This window comes from Sebastes umbrosus, chromosome 17, assembly GCF_015220745.1.
Source record: "Sebastes umbrosus isolate fSebUmb1 chromosome 17, fSebUmb1.pri, whole genome shotgun sequence".
NCBI lineage: Eukaryota > Metazoa > Chordata > Actinopteri > Perciformes > Sebastidae > Sebastes > Sebastes umbrosus.
In genome coordinates this window covers 26,440,590-26,461,028 of record NC_051285.1, presented here as the reverse complement: position 1 = coordinate 26,461,028, position 20,439 = coordinate 26,440,590, and the positions used below count along the sequence as shown (strand labels likewise).

Below are 20,439 nucleotides of genomic sequence, written 5' to 3'. Positions count from 1 at the left end.
AATAATTATACAAAAATAAGAGAATAATAATATATTAAATAAAAAAATAAGTTAATACAAAATAAAAGGGGGGGGGGTGAAATATATAGTAATATCATTTATATAATATCAAACACAGAATATGTTTTAGGGATTATTTTGTACACAGAAAGGAAAAACATCCCAATAGTGTTTTTTTTTTGTATTTCCCATATTATGTAGACAAGAAGATGTAAGGGATTAACAATAAACCACTGCTGATAAATCTAAATTAAAAGGAAAAACAAAATGCTCTTTGGTTGTTCAAAGCAAAGAGATGACCTGTGTATTTAAAATAATAAAATTCATTAAGTTAGCATCAATGCAGCCATGTTAACATAATTACACTTCTGGGAAATGTTCACTCTCTTAGTACAATACATAATGCATGGCTTTAGAAATGCAGATACTATTAAATATAAATAGTATTGGTATATATATTGTTACCTCTAAAGAATATAATCAGTACACAAATAACTGTATTATTCCTACTAAAGTCAAGTCTGCAGTGATGTCTTGACAAATTCTATGATACACAGATCAACATCTAGCATCAACATAGAGGTAGACCCAGGAACTGCTAAAAAATATAGACATTATTCAGGTTAAACTAGTAAATTAAAATGGTCTGTTGCTAACTTGACCTGTGTATTTAAAATCTAAGTTTTACTGCCCTCCAGTGGTCACAGGTAGGAACTGCATCATAGAATTTGTCAAGCTAGCAATATTGCAGGCTTTAGTAGGAATAATACAACAATCAATACTGATTATATTCTTTAGAGGTATCAATAAGACAATTTATATTTAATAGTATTTGTAAAGTATACTTTTGTATGTTAACATGGCTGCATTGATGCAAACCTGACAAATTGAATATTGCAGTTCTTCTCAGTGACCACTAGAGGGCAGTGACCACATGATTTAAATACACAGGTCTTGTCTTTGAACAACCAGAGAGCACTATGTTTTACCTTTTAACTTAAATTTAACAGCAGTGGTTTATTGTTAATCCTTTACATCTTCTTGTCTACACAATATGGGAAATACAAAGGAATACACTATGAGGGTGATGTGCTTCTTTTCCTTTATGTGTACAAAATAATCCCTAAAAATAGCCTATAGGCTATAACATTAAAGTAATAAAACAATTTCACTATAATGTGTATTTGTCATGTTATTATTAACAACTATACACTGCCCTCCCGCAGTGACCACGAGTAACTACACCTCTGTGTACGTTGAAAGTTTTATTTTGAAATGATTAACCAGAAGTTTGAGTAGGCTATTAAGTATGGACAGAACCTGTCAAAATAAAAACATAAAAACATTACTCGATAAATAAATAAATGTCATTAAATGTAGCAAAAACTAATATTTAAAAAAAGAAGTAGCTATTAATTAGTTTATGTGACATAAATTGATATTCCTTTTTAATTGGCTCCTTTATTTATTTATCTATTTGTATTAATTCCCTTATTTATTTACTCTTCTGTTTAAATTTCCCTTTTATTTATTCATGTATTTATTTTTCTTAATTTTTAAATGTCTATATTTTTTTTTTTCATTTATTTTATAGTTATTTTATATTTATCTTTAAATGTATTTATTTACTTAGTTATGCACGATTTTCCCTAATTTATTCCCCCAAATGTATTTATTTCTGTATTCTTTATCCATTTCTTTTTACATTTCTTTAGACATTTCTGCCTCATTATGCAAATTAGGGGGTTGTCACTCAACGTGTGTCATGGGGTCAGAGTGCACAGATGGATGAATAGATTGTAATAATATTACAAATCTCCCTTTAAGGTACATTGTAACCGATACAAAATGTGCGATTAATTTGAAAATAATTGCAATTAACTATGGACAATCATGCGATTAATCGTGATTAAATATTTGAATGGATTGAAAGCCCTAGTTTAAATGTATGGCTTTAAAGATTAAACCTGACAGCTGTATTTTACATTAAGCATTTATCTGAACCACAAAGGGGCTCCAATGTGATTAGTCGCTTTCTATATTATTGTTTTGATGAACCACAAGTTGCAATTGCTGAAACCATAATGCTTTCATTTTATATTGCATCAATTCATAAATGAAAATGAACCTGGAGAGGTTTTGGTGCACCTCAGTCGATGACAATTATGACTAGGGCACAATCTATAAATGAATGGTAAGTAGAAAGCATTTATAAATAGCGCCTTTCTAGTCCTCTGACCACTCTAAGCGTTTTACACTACATGTCAACATTCACCCATTCAACCTGCTCATCAGGATCTAACCTAAATACCGAGTATCAGTATTTTACCCAAGGACACTTCGACATGTGGACTGAAGGAGCCGGGGATCGAACCGTTGATCTTCCGCTCCAGCTCTGAGCCACAGCCGCCCTTCTAATCTACGAGAACAAAATCACAGTATAGATAGCACACCTATTAAGAACCTACAAATTTTTTCAGTGGTGGAGAACTGATCCACTTTATTTGATTGGTCTGAACTCATGTAATAGCCTACTAAGAGACATTGTGCGATACAAACATTGCATTTCAACATCATAGGATACACGGGTTTTCAAGTCTCAATTTCAAAAAAGACAAAAAAGTGTGTTTGATAGAGAGCTGAAAAGATGCTCAAATTCTTTTTCGGCTTCATGTCGGATTTCTTTTTTTAAGATTCAAGTTTGTAAACTTTTTTTTTTTGTCATTGCCTTTGTAAACACATAACATCCCATCATCTAAGAACAGGATGATAACGAAGATGTTGAAAATGACAGAAAATAAAGATGTGCTATGACAAATTATTCAAAATCAAAAATGAAAAGGAAGAAAGGAAATATCAAGTTTAGAGCAGAATGGATCTGTTAACTGAGCAAAGTGAAAGCCAAAATATGGTAGGTTTTTTCACATACTTGCAAAAAGGAACGTTACTGCCATTTATGAAGTTGACCTATAATAATTCATATTCAAAGCTTTATGCCTGTTGATTGACACAATGAAAGCAGAGATTAAGTGGTCGCCATGACAGCAAACTCCTAAACATTTAACGGTACCATACACTTAAAACTGTAACTGTGATGCAAGTGGCAACACTACAAAAAATCATGTACTAGCTACAAGAAAAGACAGGAAGTCAAAACATCCAGATTTATGTGAGTGGTAGGGAAAAAAAAGTTAAAGCACATCTTAGTATACTCCTGTGCTGGAGGTTGAATAAGTTACACAGCAGGTAGTATGCTTTTTTTTTGTCAAAAGCTACAAAGCAAAAAAGTGCAACAATGGTGCAGACCATTCTTTATGTTTGGTTAGTTTTGTCTTTTCGTGTAATGGAAAGACAATTTACAGAGTTCAGATTTTTGTCAGGACAGTATCAAAAAAAAAAGAAAAAAAAGAGGGACTACAGAAACAAATACAAACATCAAACACCAACGTATATCTCTGAGAAAATTAGTTAAAGCTGCCTTCTTTCTCAAGTCACAAGGCATGGCAAAACCTGACGTACTATTTTTTTTTACCATGACAACATTGCAGAGCAGATCATTCTGGACAGGTTGGAAACTGCAGAGAGAGACAGCTACATGTGACGCACCATGGTCAGCTCTATTGAAAAAAAACTAAACAAAAAAAAAACATTGGCTCACTTTCATTATTCAGACGGGGTCCAGGAGTAGTCATCTTTTCCGGCAAGCTTATATCAGACTTTTCACCTTTCTGCTATGACACCAGTGTTCTCAACTTGTTTTGAAGACGTTTCTCTGTCTAGAACGGGGTGAGAAGTTACCGCTACCATCTGATCCATGCATCTCCATCATCTCCGACAAATCAAATATCATTAATGTTTGAAATGTTAGTTCTTGTTTTCATCAAACATATCCGCGATGTTCAGGCTCTGGTGGTGCTTGGTGGATGGCGCACGGGGAGGGTGGGGTGTGGCGCAATCTCTGTGCTCCGCTCGTGGTCAAGTACAAACCAAATGGTTCGGTCTCTCTCGGCGTCGCTGTGGTAAAAATATTAGAGTGGGTGTCAGGTCACGTGGGGGTGTGGGGTGGGGGGGTGGTACTGGGACAGACCAACTGTGATACTAAAGATTACACCCCGACTCTTCCCATTTAAAGTGGATCAATTTAAAAGCGACATTAAAATAAGAAATAATCAAGTTAAGAAAAACACTGCAAAAGGTTACTCTATTTACATACAATGATTTTGTTTAAAGACAAGGTATATCTTTACAGAAATCAAAAAAAAAAAAAAAAAAAATCAGAAATAGTCTCTTTATGTTGTTTCTTTTTACATATTAAGTTCTTCATCTTTACTATAGCTCATCCCCTCAGTCGAGTTTTGTTTATTTCACCAACAGGCTGGGTGAGTGCTTCCAGACCAAAGCCGGTCTCGTTCTGGAGAGCCCTGCCTGTCACAGGCTGCTGCTTGTACTCTTCGCTAACAGCCAGGGGGCGCCATAGCACCAAAAATAAAAAGGACACCTCCCCATCTACTTGTCACACTCGCCAGTGAGCGAGGATAGTTCTGGGAGAGGAGGGGATGGGGGTGAAAAGACAAGCCTTAGCGCGCGCCTCTCTTCCGGTTATCGGAGCTGTAGCGAGCAGGGCTCAGTCGTCACTGTCAGACAGGGTCTCGTATTGCTCTGACAGCAGAGACTGCCACACGCGCTGCTGAGCCACCGGGGCTCCAGCTGGAGGCGGCTGCTGCTGCTGCTGCTGCTGCTGCTGCTGCTGGCTCTGTATGGAGGGGGAAGCTATGGAGGTGGGTGGCGTGCTGCTCAGTATGCGCATGGTCAGCGGGTTGTAAGGGAACTGCATGGATCCTGGGAAGAGACGGAGAAGAATTTTAGAAAAATTAGATGAGCTGGCTCCGGGTATTTCTGTCTTTGATTTGACCAGTTTTGTAGGCGCTGACAGCAGGAGGCTGGACAGCTCACCTGTGGATGAGGGTCGGTCGTCCCAGCTCCACTGGGGTTGGGCTTGGGCTTGTCTGTGATAATCTCCCTCGGAGTGGACGGAGGACACCGAAGATGGACGCTCCCCTCCAGCGTAGGCTTGACCCAGGTTAGGGGACTTGGATTTCCGGCTGTTGGCTTTGCCGTGCTTCTGCTTCCCTGTAGAATCAAAACATGCAGAAAGTGTAAATCAGCAACTTGTTAAACATCAGCCCAGTCGCACAGCAGGTCGTGAAATAGTCATGAAATTTATTGTATTGATTTGGGTACATAGACGCAAATTTCTAATTTTGTTCATGATGGTCAGCACAAAATCAATTTGTATGTAATCCAAATAATTGTGAACCGGTAAGTATCGAGAGCGCCGAACGCCACGTAGGGAGGAGGTCGGGGAGGATGGGTGAATCAAAAAACACCGGACTTTCGCCCCAGGAGACCGGTGTTCGTGTCCCGTGTGAAACCACAAGTCAAAGATGATTTATGTCACATAACTTCTGTACTTAAGATACGCCATTTCGGAATTATTTTAACCCAAACTGCAATCTTTTCCTTAGCCTAACTAAGTAGTTTGTTGCTTAGGCCTTAACCAAGTTGATCTTTTCCTAAACCTAACTAAATAGTTATATTTTGAAAAGACTGGAGCGGAAATTGACACGAAGACGCACAAAAAACTACGTTGTTTAAAGTCGTGCTGAACGTCAAGAAAAAAAAGGCAAATTTATGTACACGAATCAAATAGATTAAATGTTGTGACTATTTCACAAACTGCTGTGAGACTGTGTTGTAAACATGAGATCCCTTCTGAACATTTTGGGAATGTAATTCGTGCCCACCCATGCTGGGTGACGGGTTGGCCTCCTGGCGGCCGTCACTGCCTGGTCCAGGTGTGTTGTTGATGGGACACTGAGCCCCTAGTCCTCCCTGGTGCTCCTCCTGTCTCTCCTCCAGGTTGCCCATCAAGGCTTTGCGGATGATGTCCTCCAGGCCCAGGTTACTGGCTGGGTCACTGAAAGAGTGATTCCTGGGGTTGACGCTGCCTGCAAACCACAACACAACCAAAACATACTATCAGATAAGGAGACATCAACTAGATTGAAGTGTCTGCGAGAGTTTCACTGCTACTTACTGGAGGTGGTAACAGCGGGCAAGTTGAAAATCTCCGTGCCTGGCTGTGCGTTTCCTGCAAGACAATATTTAGCTGTTGAAAAAATATCTGACATGAAATGGAAACACGATACAGCGAGTCAAATTGTTCCGATGTTACCACATGCATAATTGAAGGATTGACAGACAAATGTCTTGCATGCACACACATTAACAGAGTCTGTTCCATCATCTGATGCATGCATGTTAGTTTATAGAAGGAAGAAGAGGAGGCCCACTTACCAACATCAGAATCACCGACACCAGAGTTGGAGTTCAACTTACGAAAGATCTCCTGCTTCTTCGATTTCACCATCGGCGAGGTGTTCTCCAGCTTGGTGAAGAAAGAAGGCAGGTAGCTGACGTTCCCCGGGGACCGCGAGTCATTCCTTGAGCAAGACAAAGGATAAAAAGTCAAATGGCATAGGGGTAACCGGGGCAACAAGCTCTTGGCACAAGGCCTTTTAAACCACACTAGGATGTCTAACGACTTCTGCCTGTTGGCATTCATACGAGAAATGGATTTATAGTCTAATACATCAAATGTCAGGGCGCTAACAGAACATTAACTTCAGTGTAGAAATACTGGTTATTTAATATTCACAACATGATTACAGCTGACAAAACATTTATTACATATAAGTTGCACACTTCGTCTACATTTTATTGTAATCAGTTACTATTGTAATTAACCTTTAAGTTGTGTCAGCTACTATATTCTGGCTCCCAACACATTTTCCATTACTAAATTCTATACTTTTCTAGACTCAAATTTCCAGACATCTCAGTTGATTCTACAGACCACATTTGACTTTGTGATTTCGTGACTTGGGGTGCGGAGGATGCTGTGACAACACTACAGTGCTTCGGCGCCTCCCCCCATGGTTGAGGATGTCAAACGATTTTACACAAAGTCTGCATCCAGCTTTCTTTTCCCCATTTGGAATAGTTAACCAACCAGGCTTTGTATTTGGAATTGTCAAGCCAGCCCTTGGAAAACTTGCATTTACTCATAGCAACACTTATATGAAGAGAATCTGATGATGCTGAAGACCTTCATAGTGGATGACACCTCCTAAGAGTGTACGAGCACTGCACTGAATCAAAACAAGACCAGCCAGGCGAGCTGGGGTGAGTGGAACACCGGTCACGGTTCGTCACATTCACGATAAGGCAATCAGATTTCAACCAAACGAGGATCAGTCCAAATTGGGAGGGGACGCGCATATCCCCCCCTCAATACTGAAAGTATTAGATCGGCCCAGTCCGACAGGCAGCGTTCCGCTTTGTGCTGTCTGCTTGCAGTTTTTGGTAACTTCTAATTATTATGTTATTATTGTTATTTTGCTCACGATGAAAACGTGGCCAACATTTTGGCGCCCTTGACAAACTGCTGCCCAAGGTGATTGCCTAGTTCGCATATATGGACGCACTGGCCCTGGCTTTGATGTACAGGCGTAGAGGAAGCTCTGCGTAGGAGTGCACGTTCAGTCCCACGGCAATGCCTACTTCTTGCCTTGCTCTGGCCCACACTCACTCACACTGTAGTAAACATTTTAGCTGCACTGGCTGCTTCTTCTGAATTTTATATTTTAGAAAACAGAATAGGGGAAATAGTCTGGAAACAGAAATATTTTTCCATACTCTCTTTTCTTTTTTCCACACTTATCCAGACCTGGAAATTACTTAAATCAAATTCCCTGCTTCTCCATATTGTGTAGGAACCCTGTTTATTCCTACAATGTTAATATAAATATCAAATCTGATTCTGAATCCATGTTAATCTACAGCATTAAGAGATGTACTGGTTTGTTGGGCCCAAAGCTTCAAACTATCAGCGCATCCAAACTATGGAGATCCCGCACCTGATCTCGGAGTTGTCGGCCTCTCGCCTCTGGGGTGCAGGCCCGACCGCATCCTGTTTGTCCATGCCTTGGTAGCTCGGTGGTGGAGAGATGGGTTCATAGTTGTCCATCTGCCTGCCGCCTCGCTCTGGAGATTTACCCGGCCTAGACAGGGAGCAGAGAGACACAGATGATGAGTGATAAACTAGACTGGCTCTGATTATTTGTGTCAGGGTTAACCGGCTGGTCCATGTACCTGGATCTGGGCTTGTCGGGGGCATTCTCTGGAGAAACTCTGCTGGAGGGTCTCTGGTGGTGTGGGGCCTGGACCTGATTCTCAGGACTGTAGCGGCTGGGCATCTTGGCTCGCCCTGAGGAGGACACGGATGGCACCGCGCTCTGGAATGTAGCCGAAGCTGAGGAGGATACGGGAGGAGGGTCCTGATTCCGGGCGAAGTCCTGGGTTATGATATGCTGCATGACAGGGAGTGGGCATAAAAACAGGTTACAGAGGTATGACGGTAAATCTGGTATGTGCCGCAGTACGCCTTCTAGATTCTCCAGCATTTCTTACCGAAATGTGGTCCGCCAAGGTCATGACCCGGCGTTTGCCGTAGCCGTCAACCTGGGAGGGGGGCTGCTGGGGACTGGGCTGCGATGGCTCCCCTGATTGCCGGTAACGACTCATGTCGTAGGCCCGCATGCCAGCTGGTGAGGTATGACAAGGGACAGAGCGTTGTTGTTTTGGAGAGAGAGAGTCAGGGTGAGGTGTAGAGAGATAACACAGGGAGGAGCTAATACACTGCCTGCCAACAGCGAGGTGACAGGAATAACTTTAAGTGGAGTCTCGTGACGAGACCGATGCAGAGAAAAGGTGTCTGGCAGTCTCACATGACAAGGTCAGTGGGTTAAGTCATGTAAGTTATGGCATGTTTACTCCACTTGCCAAGCAGCTAAATTTAGCCTTCACAGCCAAATCTGGTATATGTCATCTTTGACCCTGACACACAAAATCTAATAAATAAATATAAATAAATTGAAACATTATTCAGGATACTACTTCCTCCAAAATATTATTATATGCTCAAACCAAGGTTATAGTTTTGGCCTTTCGATTTCATTTTAGTTTAGCTTTAGTTAGTTTTTAGATTGTGTTTGCTGGTTTTAGTTTAGTTTCAGTTTTTTCAGAAGGTTTAGTTTTTATATATTTAGTTTTAGTTTGTTTTTGTTAGGGCCAGGTATAATGTCTCAAAAGAATGTAGCTATATACTTAAAAAATACATGGTAGGAGAACTGTGTAGGAATGGCCACACGTTTAATATTTGTGCTACTTTAATGAAGCAATTGCGGCACAGCGCCATCTCCTGGAACGTTAAGTCCCTTCAGTTTATGTGGTTCAATGTCACGAGGGTTGACGGAAATTCATGCTGTCTCCTTTTTTCAGTCGTGATATATTACAGCTAAAAAAACAAATACAGACATTAATTTATTTTAATTTTTCTTTTCTTTTTATTAGATTTGTACCCTGGCAATATCATTTGAGTTTAGTTTTTCTTAAAGGATATAGTTTATTACTAAGAAAAGTTTTTCACTGCTTATTTTCGTTTTAGTTTACTGTAATAATCCTGGCTCAAACGGAGTTGTTGTGTTCATACCTGCTGCCTGTTGTTGCCCTTCCTCTGGTTTGTCCTGTTGTTGTTGTTGTTGTTGTTGTTGTTGTTGTTGGACTGGGGAACTAGCAGGACTAATCACCTCAATGGTTCCTCCAGCGGTGTTGTCGTATCGACTGGATGACACTGCAGGACGAGCATGGACAAAGAGTTTGGTCATGTTCTACTCGAAGAAAAAGATTACATGTAAGACTTAACTCCTATGTGTGCTTGTCCACTCAGCTAACCGAGTTGCAGTGCACCACAGACTGTATATAAAGATGGACAACATGACAGCCCTTCAAAAGTGAAGCCAAAACATCTTGATCAGTATAGGCCATAAATCCCGCCCCCTCCATGTTAGCGGATGGGACATAGACGTGCTTGGCTTGTGATTGGCTCGGGCGTGACCTTGATACCGTGGCTCCAGCCCCCCAATCACCACTGTGCAGACTCTGCCGCCAAATTACGTCAAAATCTCAAGAGGGCGGCTCCCGTATCTGGGATATTTTGGCTTCACTTTTGTACAGTGTAAGGATGTGGAGACGCGTCGTCCATCTGTATATAGAGTCTATGTAGTGCATGCATGAGCTGCTTGAATAATATCAGCTATCTCCTAAGCCACATGTATCCAACACACTCACAGCTGCTGGAGGAGTCAGAGCTCTGAGAGCCTCGCTCTCGTGAGTCTTTGTCCGAGGCTATCTGCCTCGTGATGATGACATCAATGAAGTTAGCTGCTGTGATGGTTGTCTTTCCACGAGTCCGAAGCTCCTCCTCGATCCGGGACTTTGAGGTTTGAGGGCCCTTGTCCTTAACCCCGGCTCCCTCGGAGTAAGCTGGATGGGGCTTACCTCCTGGCAGAGACATAGCGCCATATGGTGACTGCATGGACCGCCTTTCCGCCTCCTGCTGCTGCTGCTGTTGCTGCTGCTGCTGCTGCTGCTGCTGCTGAAGCTGCTGCTGCTGATGCTGCTGCTGCAGCTGCTGCTGCTGATGCTGCTGCTGCTGTTGTTCCGAGATGCTGGCTGCTCGCCGAGCCGACATGTCGTCGTCCCGATCATGTTTGCTCTCCTTCACCTTGGCCACGTCCATCTGCGGGGCAGAGGCCGCGGCGTCCACCAGGGCAGCCAGAGCATCAGCTGCAGTACTGTAGCGAGAGCCACTCTGTGATGCTGCTGTCGCTGCTGCTGTATGGGGCCTGAAGAGGAAATGAAGAGATGAAGGCATCAACCATATTTCCTGATGGATGGGTTCAGTTAAAAGACATGCGGTTTGTCTGACAAATGCATCTCAAGTGTACTGTCTAGACCTTTAATGAAGAGACATCTGACACACACACTGCTGCCCAAAATATGAGGTTGAACCATCATGCATACATGAACAGACATATACAAAGGATGCAAGTGAGCTAATGTAAATGCAGATTAAAGGTCTTTGCACACCAAGTCCGTATCTTTCGTATGCATTCTTTTAATCCGTGGTCCGATAAAAAACGTTACACACAGAAACCTTGCCCACAGTGAGTCTGATGCTTTTGATTATTCTATTCGTTGCAAAAATTCGATGGATAGCGCTAGTCCCAAACGGGGCTAATGACATTGGCAGAGAAGCTAGCAGCTTGTTTAGCTATTACTACATCCTTTGTTTTGCAACCATCCCAGAATCCAAGCTTTTCTGCAATCACATGCCACAATTCTGCATCTCTGTATTCTTTTATTTCTTTTAAAGTGCTTTTTGCTGGGAGACGAAGTGAATCAGTTTATCGAATGCCATTTTGGATGATGACGTTTGTACGGATGGTGGCTCTGAGTAGTCAAACAACCCTCTTTTGGCTTTTGACAGATGGGGAAAAACACAGAAAATCAAACCTGTTCCGAAAACTTTAATGACAGACGAAAGTTTCGTAGTTGGTGTGTAAACGTGATTTACATGAATTGAGGCCTTTAAAATAGGTTGAGACTTACATTAGAGAGGTGATGACACTCTTGCCCTGGAAGATGCTAGGCCGCTGCTGGACCACTACTTCCTGTGTCCTGAGCGAGGGAGAAGAGGAGTGCAGATAACCTCGACTCCCTGGCCGGCCTGGCTGCTCTTGTCCACCTGATACACACACAAACATAAAACATTGTAACAGCGGGTTTCAAAGTGCCCAAGAGCAATTGCTGTCAAACAATTGTGACAGTATTAAGCTATTCGATGTATATATTATATATAACACTGTTCTTCTATAATACTCAGTAGGGGTGTAACGGTTCTGAAACCAAGACCGAAACTACGGCACAAATGTTCCGTCTTCTGCTGCCTCTCAGAGGTGACGACTTTGAATTGAGATTTTCACAACTATTACAGAGCGACAAAACAACTCACCTCCGCGGATGTATTCGTTGGCTCTCTCTCGCTCTCGTTCTCGCATTTCCCGCTCCCGTTCCCTCTCTATCTCTCGCTGCTCCCGTTCCCTTTCCTTTTGTCTCTCTTTCTCCTGTTGCTCCCGGTCTCGCTCCCTCTCCCGTTCCCTCTCTGCACTGGCAGCAGCTGCGGCAGCGAGGTGGGCTTGGTGGCCTGCGGACAACAACGACAGACATCAAACACACACGGGATTTATACACGCACTACTCTCAGGGACTCAGCAGGACGGATCAGCCTTCCTTTAGAAATCTGAACCAAAAGGCTTAGCGGACAAGTTATTCGGTCTCAGCAATATTACCATATGTACCATTTCAGACAAAACCATGAGTGCAACAGACCACCCAGGGTTCATCACAGTGCTGCTGCTTAAGTTGCATACACACTTAAAAAGTCTCAATTGTAACACAGTGTGACACAGTTTAAAGACAATCTTAATTGGAGAGAAACATAAAAATTACTTTGCAAACCAATGGTAGACCTATCAGATCACGTGCCACTGTGACTGAGCTCATCACCATTTTCAACGCCTCCAAGTTTTTTAAGGCTTACTTAAGTGAATTGACAACTGAGGGTATGTAACTGTAAGGTATAATATGCAACAGTTTCCTAAAAAACAATGTATAGACTCATAGAAAAATAATCTCAATCATCACTTATGCCCCACTACAAGTGTGTGGTGGCGTCTGTTTCTGCAGAGACCCTGCAGTCCTCTGCCTGTATTTTCTCTTTTCTTATTATTTTGCTTTACTTGGCCTTTGTGTAGGGGGGGTGCATCCCCCAGCCAATAACAGCGCACAGGATGTGCAGCCCGTTCAGGTGGTCAAATATCCCAGCTTTGTCACGCCCCCTCGGCTTCTGATACCAAGGCATAAGCATTATACATCTACGGGCACAAGTTCCCCTTTAGATAATTTGCGGCCGTATTTGACGGATGAGAACGAGTTTGCTACATCGCTGTGAGTTCCCCTGTTCCTCTGTCTCTCCTCTGCTGTGTGCAGTGGCTGTTGTGTGCTGCTATCGGTGTGTCAGTTTGACCAAGGACACGCACACACGCACGCACGCACGCACGCACGCACGCACGCACGCACGCACGCACGCACGCACGCGATTCACTGCTTTGTTCCCACTGACAGCGCTCTCTCTCTCTCTCCGTTCGCTCTATAGCTCGACAACTGTTACATATTATACCTTTAAGTAATTCACAGTAGAGCGTTGACCCCTCTTTGAACACTACGGATCACAGCATCACATTCTCTGGTCGTCTAATATGACACAGATGGGTTTACACATTGGAGTTAGTTGAAAGCCTTGTGCGTCTCATCCAGACGCTAAAGGGTGCCTCTGCATCGGTATCAGACGCCGATGGGCACTGACCAAGCGTCAGTATTTGATAAATTGGGAGCGATGCAGCTACGCCACTGGTGCAGAAGGAACGCATGAGGGCTTTCCTCCCAGTAAAGCGAGTGCTTGCAGGATCCATAAAATAAAAATGGTAATTGTCTAATTTTGTAAAATGTAATTTTTGCCTGCCGCAGTGTTTTTACTGCCCTCTGCTGTCACTGCGGGAAAAAAACTGGTCTACATATTACGAGAGCGTTGAGTTTACATAATAAGACTAAAAATCACAAGACATTACAGAGATTCAACAGCAGTCATAAAACTAAACTTGACCATTCAAAGATGAGCAGGGTATAAACAATTCATTCCACATTTCAAACGTAGATTTCTTTCTGTGCCCCTAAAAATGATCTATTGAGGAACACAATTTATTTAGGTGAAAAAGAAAAAAATCACTTGTGCAACAGTCACAGACAGTTTTGAAAGAAATCCCTCCCAGTGTGATTGCAGTGAGACTCGACTTGATCCGTCACTGGACAAGCAGAACTGACCTCTGACACCTCAGGCCAGTGCAGGGCTGCACTCGTACAGAGGTGTGAGGGAACACGGAGATCATGGCAGGGAAGATAAGGGAACACGAGTAGGGATGGGGAAGGGAGGGGTCCTCACCTGGCGATATGGAGTTTGGGTTGAAAGCCCTAGGAGGGAAAGGGTTCTGAGCTCCAGGGAGGTAGGCGATGCGTTCCAAAGTGGGAGTACCTGTTCCCCCAGGGTGAGGCAACAGGATAGTTGGAGGCATCTGGGCTAGATCAATAATCCCTTTTACAGACAGAAGCAAAGGGCCAACGGTGAACAACAAGAACCGATCCATCAATTTCTGAATGTATGAACACCGTATACATTTAGCTGTAACCCATCACCTTCATCCGTTAGTGCTCTCAAATACAGATTGATCAGTAAGCAACAGGGCTGCAAAGGGAGTGGAATAGTGGTCAACTTGTAAGAGGCAACCACTAAGCAAATGGAGATTTGGATGACCGTAACCCAATGGATAAATTGAGTATTGCAGCCCCAATATTAAAAGCAAAATCAGCTAAATTTGACCAGGTCATTTGCTTCTGGGCGTCTGGAAAAGGTAGCCACTACTTCACAAGCACACAGTCTGCACACTACTAGCCCATCCTGCCCACGGCCTCTCTCCTGCCTGCTGTGGCAGGTGCGAGAGGGTCAGCTGGCGGAGGTCCGTACCTCGAGCTCCGGCTGCGTAAGGGATAGCGACGGGCTGTTCCCGTGGCGACAACACTCGGGCCATGTCAGGTCGGATGACTTGCATCTGCTGGGAAGTGATATAGTCGTTGAGGATTGTCTGCCGTGTGTTCTCCATGGTGTACAGCTGGTAGGTGTTGTGGTAGCCCGTTGGAGACGGCTGCCTGGGGAACATGAACGCTGTAGCAGACGACAGGAGAAAAACAACATATGAACAGAAGGCTCGCAGATACTGATCGCCACTGCTGACGTCAATAGCTGAAAAAGACCCTGGCAACGTAGTGCCTATGAATTAGAGGGCCCGAGTTGCTTTCGTCAATTTGCGCAGATTCAAGACTATTATTGTTCTGTTTGTATTTACGGTGGAAACAGTGGAAAGGATTTAAACACTGTACCGGGATCCAGCACTCTGTGGAAGTTCATGGGGTCGAGATGCGGAGGCAGGTGGGGTCGGTACATTTCCCCGGGACCAACGGGCCGGTGGTGGGGGTCGAAGGGGCTGTGAGAGGCTTGAGGGTGAGGTTCACCACCTGACACGGGGGACTTGGCTGGGACACATTCCCTCTGTGTCGGGGTCATGGCACTCTTTCTTTCATGTGCAGCAGATTTTGAAGAGCTCATAACACCTTGGTGGGAGAGAGGAACACACATGGCTCATATAATAAGTGAAAGCTTGGTTAAACAACAACTTAATATCATCTCATGACAGCATATCTGTCACAGAAAACAAAACCAGGAATAATAGTTTGCCTAGAGTTGGGCAATATGATGTGTGATATAACATCAAAATGATATAAAAATATCTATCGTATATAGATTTTTATATCGTTTCTATCACGATATATGCTAGGCATATATTATTTCTTTTTTTTCTTTATAATTTCACTTAAAGCGGTTATGTTCATTTTGCACTCAAGTTCTTAAATGAGAAAATACTTTTTATTTGTATTTATTGAATTACCAGAAAACATTCTATATTGTGTATATAATATTAACGAGATATGACATGACCTATATCGTGATAGAAGATTTTGGCCATATCGCCTAGTCCGAATTTCGCCCAATGCCTTCAGCACTGGGTGCAACATTACTCAGGATATGCTTATTCTATGAAATAAGAAGACCTGGTTTAGCAAGATAAATGTCTAATTAAATTGTGTCTAACTCTACAATTGCTGTATCTAGAGCATAGGACAAGTAATGAATGGCTGAGGAACCTGAAGTTCCATAGTTTGTGAATAAAAAAATGGAACATACCCTCTGGTGCACGTCCCAGCATGGGCGATCCTCTGGACGCGGGATTGGTGCTGTAGTTAACAGGGGTCCTGCGAGCGTTGGCGTCCTCGTACATGCTTGGACTAAGCTGGGATTTGTTAGCCTCCTGGTGGGTGGAGCGCAGCACGGAGGTGGAGTTGACCACGGAGGTGTGGCGCACCGCCTTGCTCTCCTCGTATTTGGCTCGTTCCATGGCCTCGAGCTGGGGCATGCTGTGGGGATGCTTAGCTGGGCTGGGGATTAGGTTCTTGACATTGTGCTTGATAATCGGCTGGTTGAGAGGGTGAATCTGATAAATGGAAGCAACAACAGGTCAGTCATCAATTCACCAATATCATTGGTTAAATCCGCTATGTATATTTGGTGATTTAGCATATTCAATATCAAAAGGTCAAATAAACCCCCAATAAGAAAGCGATCAATAAGGCAATTTGTTCACTGAACACATCTAAAGAACGGCAGTTGTAAATGCTGTTCACAAAACAATTCTGGTCTTCTGCAGGGTTATTATAGTAAACTAAAACTAAAATGAAAATAAGCAGTGAAAGATATTTTAAGTAAACTAAAACTAAATAAAAACGATATCCTCTAAGAAAAACTTAATTAATTTAAGTTTTAGTTTTTTATTAATATATCACTACAGAAAAAAAGCATGAATTTCCGTCAACTCTCGTGACATTACACCAGAGAAACTGAACAGACTTGTTATTCCAGGAGATGGCGTTGTGCTGCAATTGCTTCACTAAAGTAGCGTGAAGATTAAAAGTTATGGCCATTCCTACGCAGTTCTCCAACCATGTATTTTATATGTATACTGTATGTAGCTACATACTTCTGAGGCAGTATACCAGACCCTAAAAAAAACAAACTAAAATGACTGTAAAACTAAATATATAAAAACTAAACCTTTCTGAAAAACTAAAACTAGCAAACACACTCTGAAAACTAACTAACACTAAACTAAACTAAAATTGAAAAGTCAAAACAAAAACAAAACGAAAACTAATTTAAAATTCAAAACTATAATAATAACCTTGGTCTGCCGGTCAAAAGTCAAATTGTCCTACCTGAGACATGGAGCCATCCATAACCCTCCTGTCTGACATGTCAGGGGTCTTGCAGAGGTCCTGGCCAGACTGTTCTTGTCTGGGGATTTCGTGAATGGAGCGTCCCATCTCTTTAATAGTATTGACTCCTCCCTCGTAGGGCTTGCCCTTGCCGATACCCCCCTCGAAGGAGCGGATTGGCGGGCTCTCTCGCTTTATCTGTTTTCCATATTTCATGGCATCTTCGTAAGTCTCTGCGGCGGGTCGGGGTGTTCCTGGAAAGAAAAAGTATTTTCTCAATATTTGATGCTACGAGTAACAGTGTGTGATTTACGGGAATGTGGCAACTTTAATTAGCTACCTTGCATGATGGATCCTGTGATCAATGGTCTATCCTTAGGATCCACATGTAGACCTTCTCGAGAGGCTCTGCTAAGCAACCCTGAGAAACAAACACAAGCACAATCACTCTACTGATACAGAACAAACAAACCAGGACACGTAGTGTATACTCATTAAAACACGAGCAGTACCCTCGAACGGAGCTCCTTCCCTGCCGGGGTGTCCCCTGCCCATCGGTCCCTCCATCATGTCATAAGTGCGTTTCAGCTCATGGCCTGTTTTGGGGCTGCGGGTGTTTTCCCTGGGGTTCTTGAAAGCTTTTGGACACAAAAATTACACAATCAAGTTTGTGTGCTTGGTAAAGGAATACTCAACAATTATTTGGTGCATCATTAATCAAAGAACTTACCATCATAAGAGAGGATGTGACCAATCTTGCCTTCATAGATGACATGACCTTTAGACATCTGTTCTCCCCTCGCCTTGTCTGGGTTGCTCAGGTCCTCCTGGGCCACCTTTGTGATTGTGCCCTTCAGGAGGTCAGCAGCAATGCTGGACTGGGACAGGGCTGGTGTGCCCTGTTTTGTAGAAAAGAGCAAAAACACAAAAATATATGACCAATTAAATAATCTGTCATTTATCCATTCACAGCTTCTACCATGTAATAATAATTATAAAATTAAAATAATAATAATGTTTTACCTGAGTGATTGATCCTGCTCTCGTCTGACCCTCACACATCTTTGCTGGGTTGCCTCTGCCATCCTGTATAGATGGAACTGCAGCTCCTGGAGGGTTACACAGAGGAAAAAGAGGAGAGTTTAAGTAATAATCTTGAAGATTTCTATTACAAATAAATGTCTGTTAAGTCACATTCCTGTGGCAACATTCCTGGGAAAAAAATCAACGGTCGCGCACAGTTATTGACGCATTTTCCATCACCCAGCAGGGCTTGGTCCGCCAGGGAGGGTAGGCGGAGCTAACGAAACAGCCTCGCTTTTCTCCAACTCACTTGTGTGAGAAGCGGAGTAGTTTCTGGTCTCTGTTTGGATCTCTGGGAAGTGAGATCCAAAAACACACCTGCAAATACCGCTTATTGCTATAGGTGTCGCCAAAGACAACGAAACGAAGATCTTCGAGATTGTAACTTTAAGTCATGCGTGGTGGTTAATGTCATCTAGTAGAGTTGAACCAAAAGTTTGTCTTTTGTAGGAATGCGGGTTTTTAAGTGTCGAGATTTAAATTCTAAAACACACAAGAAGAAGTTCTGAAACCACAAAAAAAGTATATTTCCACTAGGGCTGTCAAAGTTAACGCGATAACGCGTCAACGCAAATTCAATTTATCGCCACTAATGTCTTTAATGCATTAACGCATCTTGTGAGTTTTAGGTTGTAGCTCAGTTTTAAAGCTAGTGAAGGTACTAACATCATATGCAACTAAAAAACCTAAGGAATCCATTGGTACTAACCATGTCATACTAGCTTGTTGCAAAAGAGGTTAAATAACGCTCCAAACTTGTGCCAAATTTTGGCGAGGAAAAACTGGCACGGCCATATTCAAAGGGGTCCTTTGACCTTTAACCTCCAGATATGTGAATGAAAACAGGTTCTATGGGTACCCACGAGTCTCCCATTTACAGACATTCCCACTTTATGATAATCACATGCAGTTTGGGGCAAGTCATAGTCAAGTCAGCACACTGACACACTGACAGCTGTTGTTGTCTGTTGGGCTGCAGTTTGCCATGTTATGATTTGAGCATATTTGTTATGCTAAATGCAGTACCTGTGAGGGTTTCTGGACAATATTTGTAATTTTTTTTGTGTTGTTAATTGATTTCCAATAATAAATATATACATACATTTGCATAAAGCAGCATATTTGTCCACTCCCATGTTGATAAGAGTATTAAATACTTGACAAATCTCCCTTTTAGGTACATTTTGAACAGATAAAAAATGTGTGATTAGATTGTGATTAAGACCATCATGCGATTAATCGCGATTAAAGCATTAAAGCTGACATCCCTAATTTCCACATGTATCTCTAATTGTCCTGAACAATCTCATTTGATGTCGTAACATATAATGCAATGTGGCTCAGTCAACATTTGGTGGCAATGCAAATGAGCAGTTGTGTTTTCAGCGGCAGTGTGGACAATGTGAGCCATATCCACACAGGCCTATGTGGAGATATTAATAGTGAGCTTGTCAGTATTTGAAACCTAACACAACACATTTGTATCTCTTTATGGGTGGATGGATGAATTTTGATAACATTACTTTTTAGTCATCACAGCAGCTGGTAAAAAGCATGCAGGAGATTTTAAGGGTCCGTCTATTTTTAATATGTTTGAACACGGACTTACAAAAAAAGCTTGCTTTAGCAAAATGTTATGATGCAGAGAGATAAAACCTTACGGACTTCAAAACATAGTAATCCCCTCAGAGGTGTCATTAAAGTAGGTGGGGTTGGGACTTAATCTGTCTAAAGCTGCATACAACCCACTCTTAGTAATGTGACAGTCTGTCGTCCTACCAGGCTTGTTAGGATCCTGCTGCCGAGGCCGACCCAGAGAGATGGAGCCCACTGCGCTCTTAGTCCCCTCTGGCCCATAGACGGCATGGGACGGCAGGTATGTGCCAGGAGTTCCCTGGAAAAGCAGGAACAAAGATCACATTTCAAGGTCAGGTCACTGTGTTCATGAAAACAAAAAAGTGGTGCCAAGTGAAGGTGATAGTCTTTTATGTGTTAGAGTTAATCATTTATGGTATAACAGCTTATAAACAAAGTTTGCTGACTAATACACCTTTTACATTGGCCTAGTTACTCAGGATATACTGTATCTGTGCTGACTGTTACCAAGAGATCAAACTGTAAGCTCTACGCATAAAGCAAGCATATTTACCCAAGAGTATTAAATGTTTGACAAATCTCCCTTTAAGGTATATTTAGATTTTTGAACAGATAAAAAATGTGAGATTAACCGTGATTAACTATAGACTATCACACGATTAAATATTTTAATCGATTGACAGCCCTAAGTGAAACCATTGGCAGGAATGTGTAAAGGGGTCCCTGTTGCGTGCCTGAGATAAACAACCCACTCATAGCTTCACAGCGCCACTAGAGGTCAAAACCTCCACAGGGGAA

General features: G+C 42.4%; 1 protein-coding gene across 9 annotated transcripts in view; it reads right to left on the bottom strand.

The window, feature by feature from the left end:
• Window positions 1-2,471: 2,471 nt before the first annotated feature.
• The window catches only part of ncor1 (nuclear receptor corepressor 1), a 67,793-nt gene continuing 49,825 nt past the window's right edge, over window positions 2,472-20,439 (bottom strand). For 6 of the 9 annotated variants that reach the window (XM_037749163.1, XM_037749169.1, XM_037749166.1 and 3 more), the window contains 22 exons: window positions 19,825-19,939; window positions 17,986-18,071; window positions 17,693-17,861; window positions 17,475-17,600; window positions 17,303-17,383; window positions 16,963-17,216; window positions 15,878-16,184; window positions 15,016-15,246; window positions 14,603-14,800; window positions 14,024-14,173; window positions 11,978-12,169; window positions 11,575-11,710; window positions 10,252-10,808; window positions 9,614-9,754; window positions 8,533-8,666; window positions 8,215-8,432; window positions 7,980-8,123; window positions 6,358-6,503; window positions 6,098-6,151; window positions 5,805-6,008; window positions 4,954-5,130; window positions 2,472-4,839 (listed from right to left, as the gene is read on the bottom strand). In XM_037749163.1, coding sequence (XP_037605091.1) covers window positions 4,625-4,839; window positions 4,954-5,130; window positions 5,805-6,008; window positions 6,098-6,151; window positions 6,358-6,503; window positions 7,980-8,123; window positions 8,215-8,432; window positions 8,533-8,666; window positions 9,614-9,754; window positions 10,252-10,808; window positions 11,575-11,710; window positions 11,978-12,169; window positions 14,024-14,173; window positions 14,603-14,800; window positions 15,016-15,246; window positions 15,878-16,184; window positions 16,963-17,216; window positions 17,303-17,383; window positions 17,475-17,600; window positions 17,693-17,861; window positions 17,986-18,071; window positions 19,825-19,939 — 4,035 coding nt within the window. In that variant the 3' untranslated portion in view covers window positions 2,472-4,624. The remainder of the gene's footprint in view (window positions 4,840-4,953; window positions 5,131-5,804; window positions 6,009-6,097; window positions 6,152-6,357; window positions 6,504-7,979; window positions 8,124-8,214; window positions 8,433-8,532; window positions 8,667-9,613; window positions 9,755-10,251; window positions 10,809-11,574; window positions 11,711-11,977; window positions 12,170-14,023; window positions 14,174-14,602; window positions 14,801-15,015; window positions 15,247-15,877; window positions 16,185-16,962; window positions 17,217-17,302; window positions 17,384-17,474; window positions 17,601-17,692; window positions 17,862-17,985; window positions 18,072-19,824; window positions 19,940-20,439) is intronic. The other 3 variants (XM_037749165.1, XM_037749167.1, XM_037749168.1) reach the window with 3 other exon arrangements.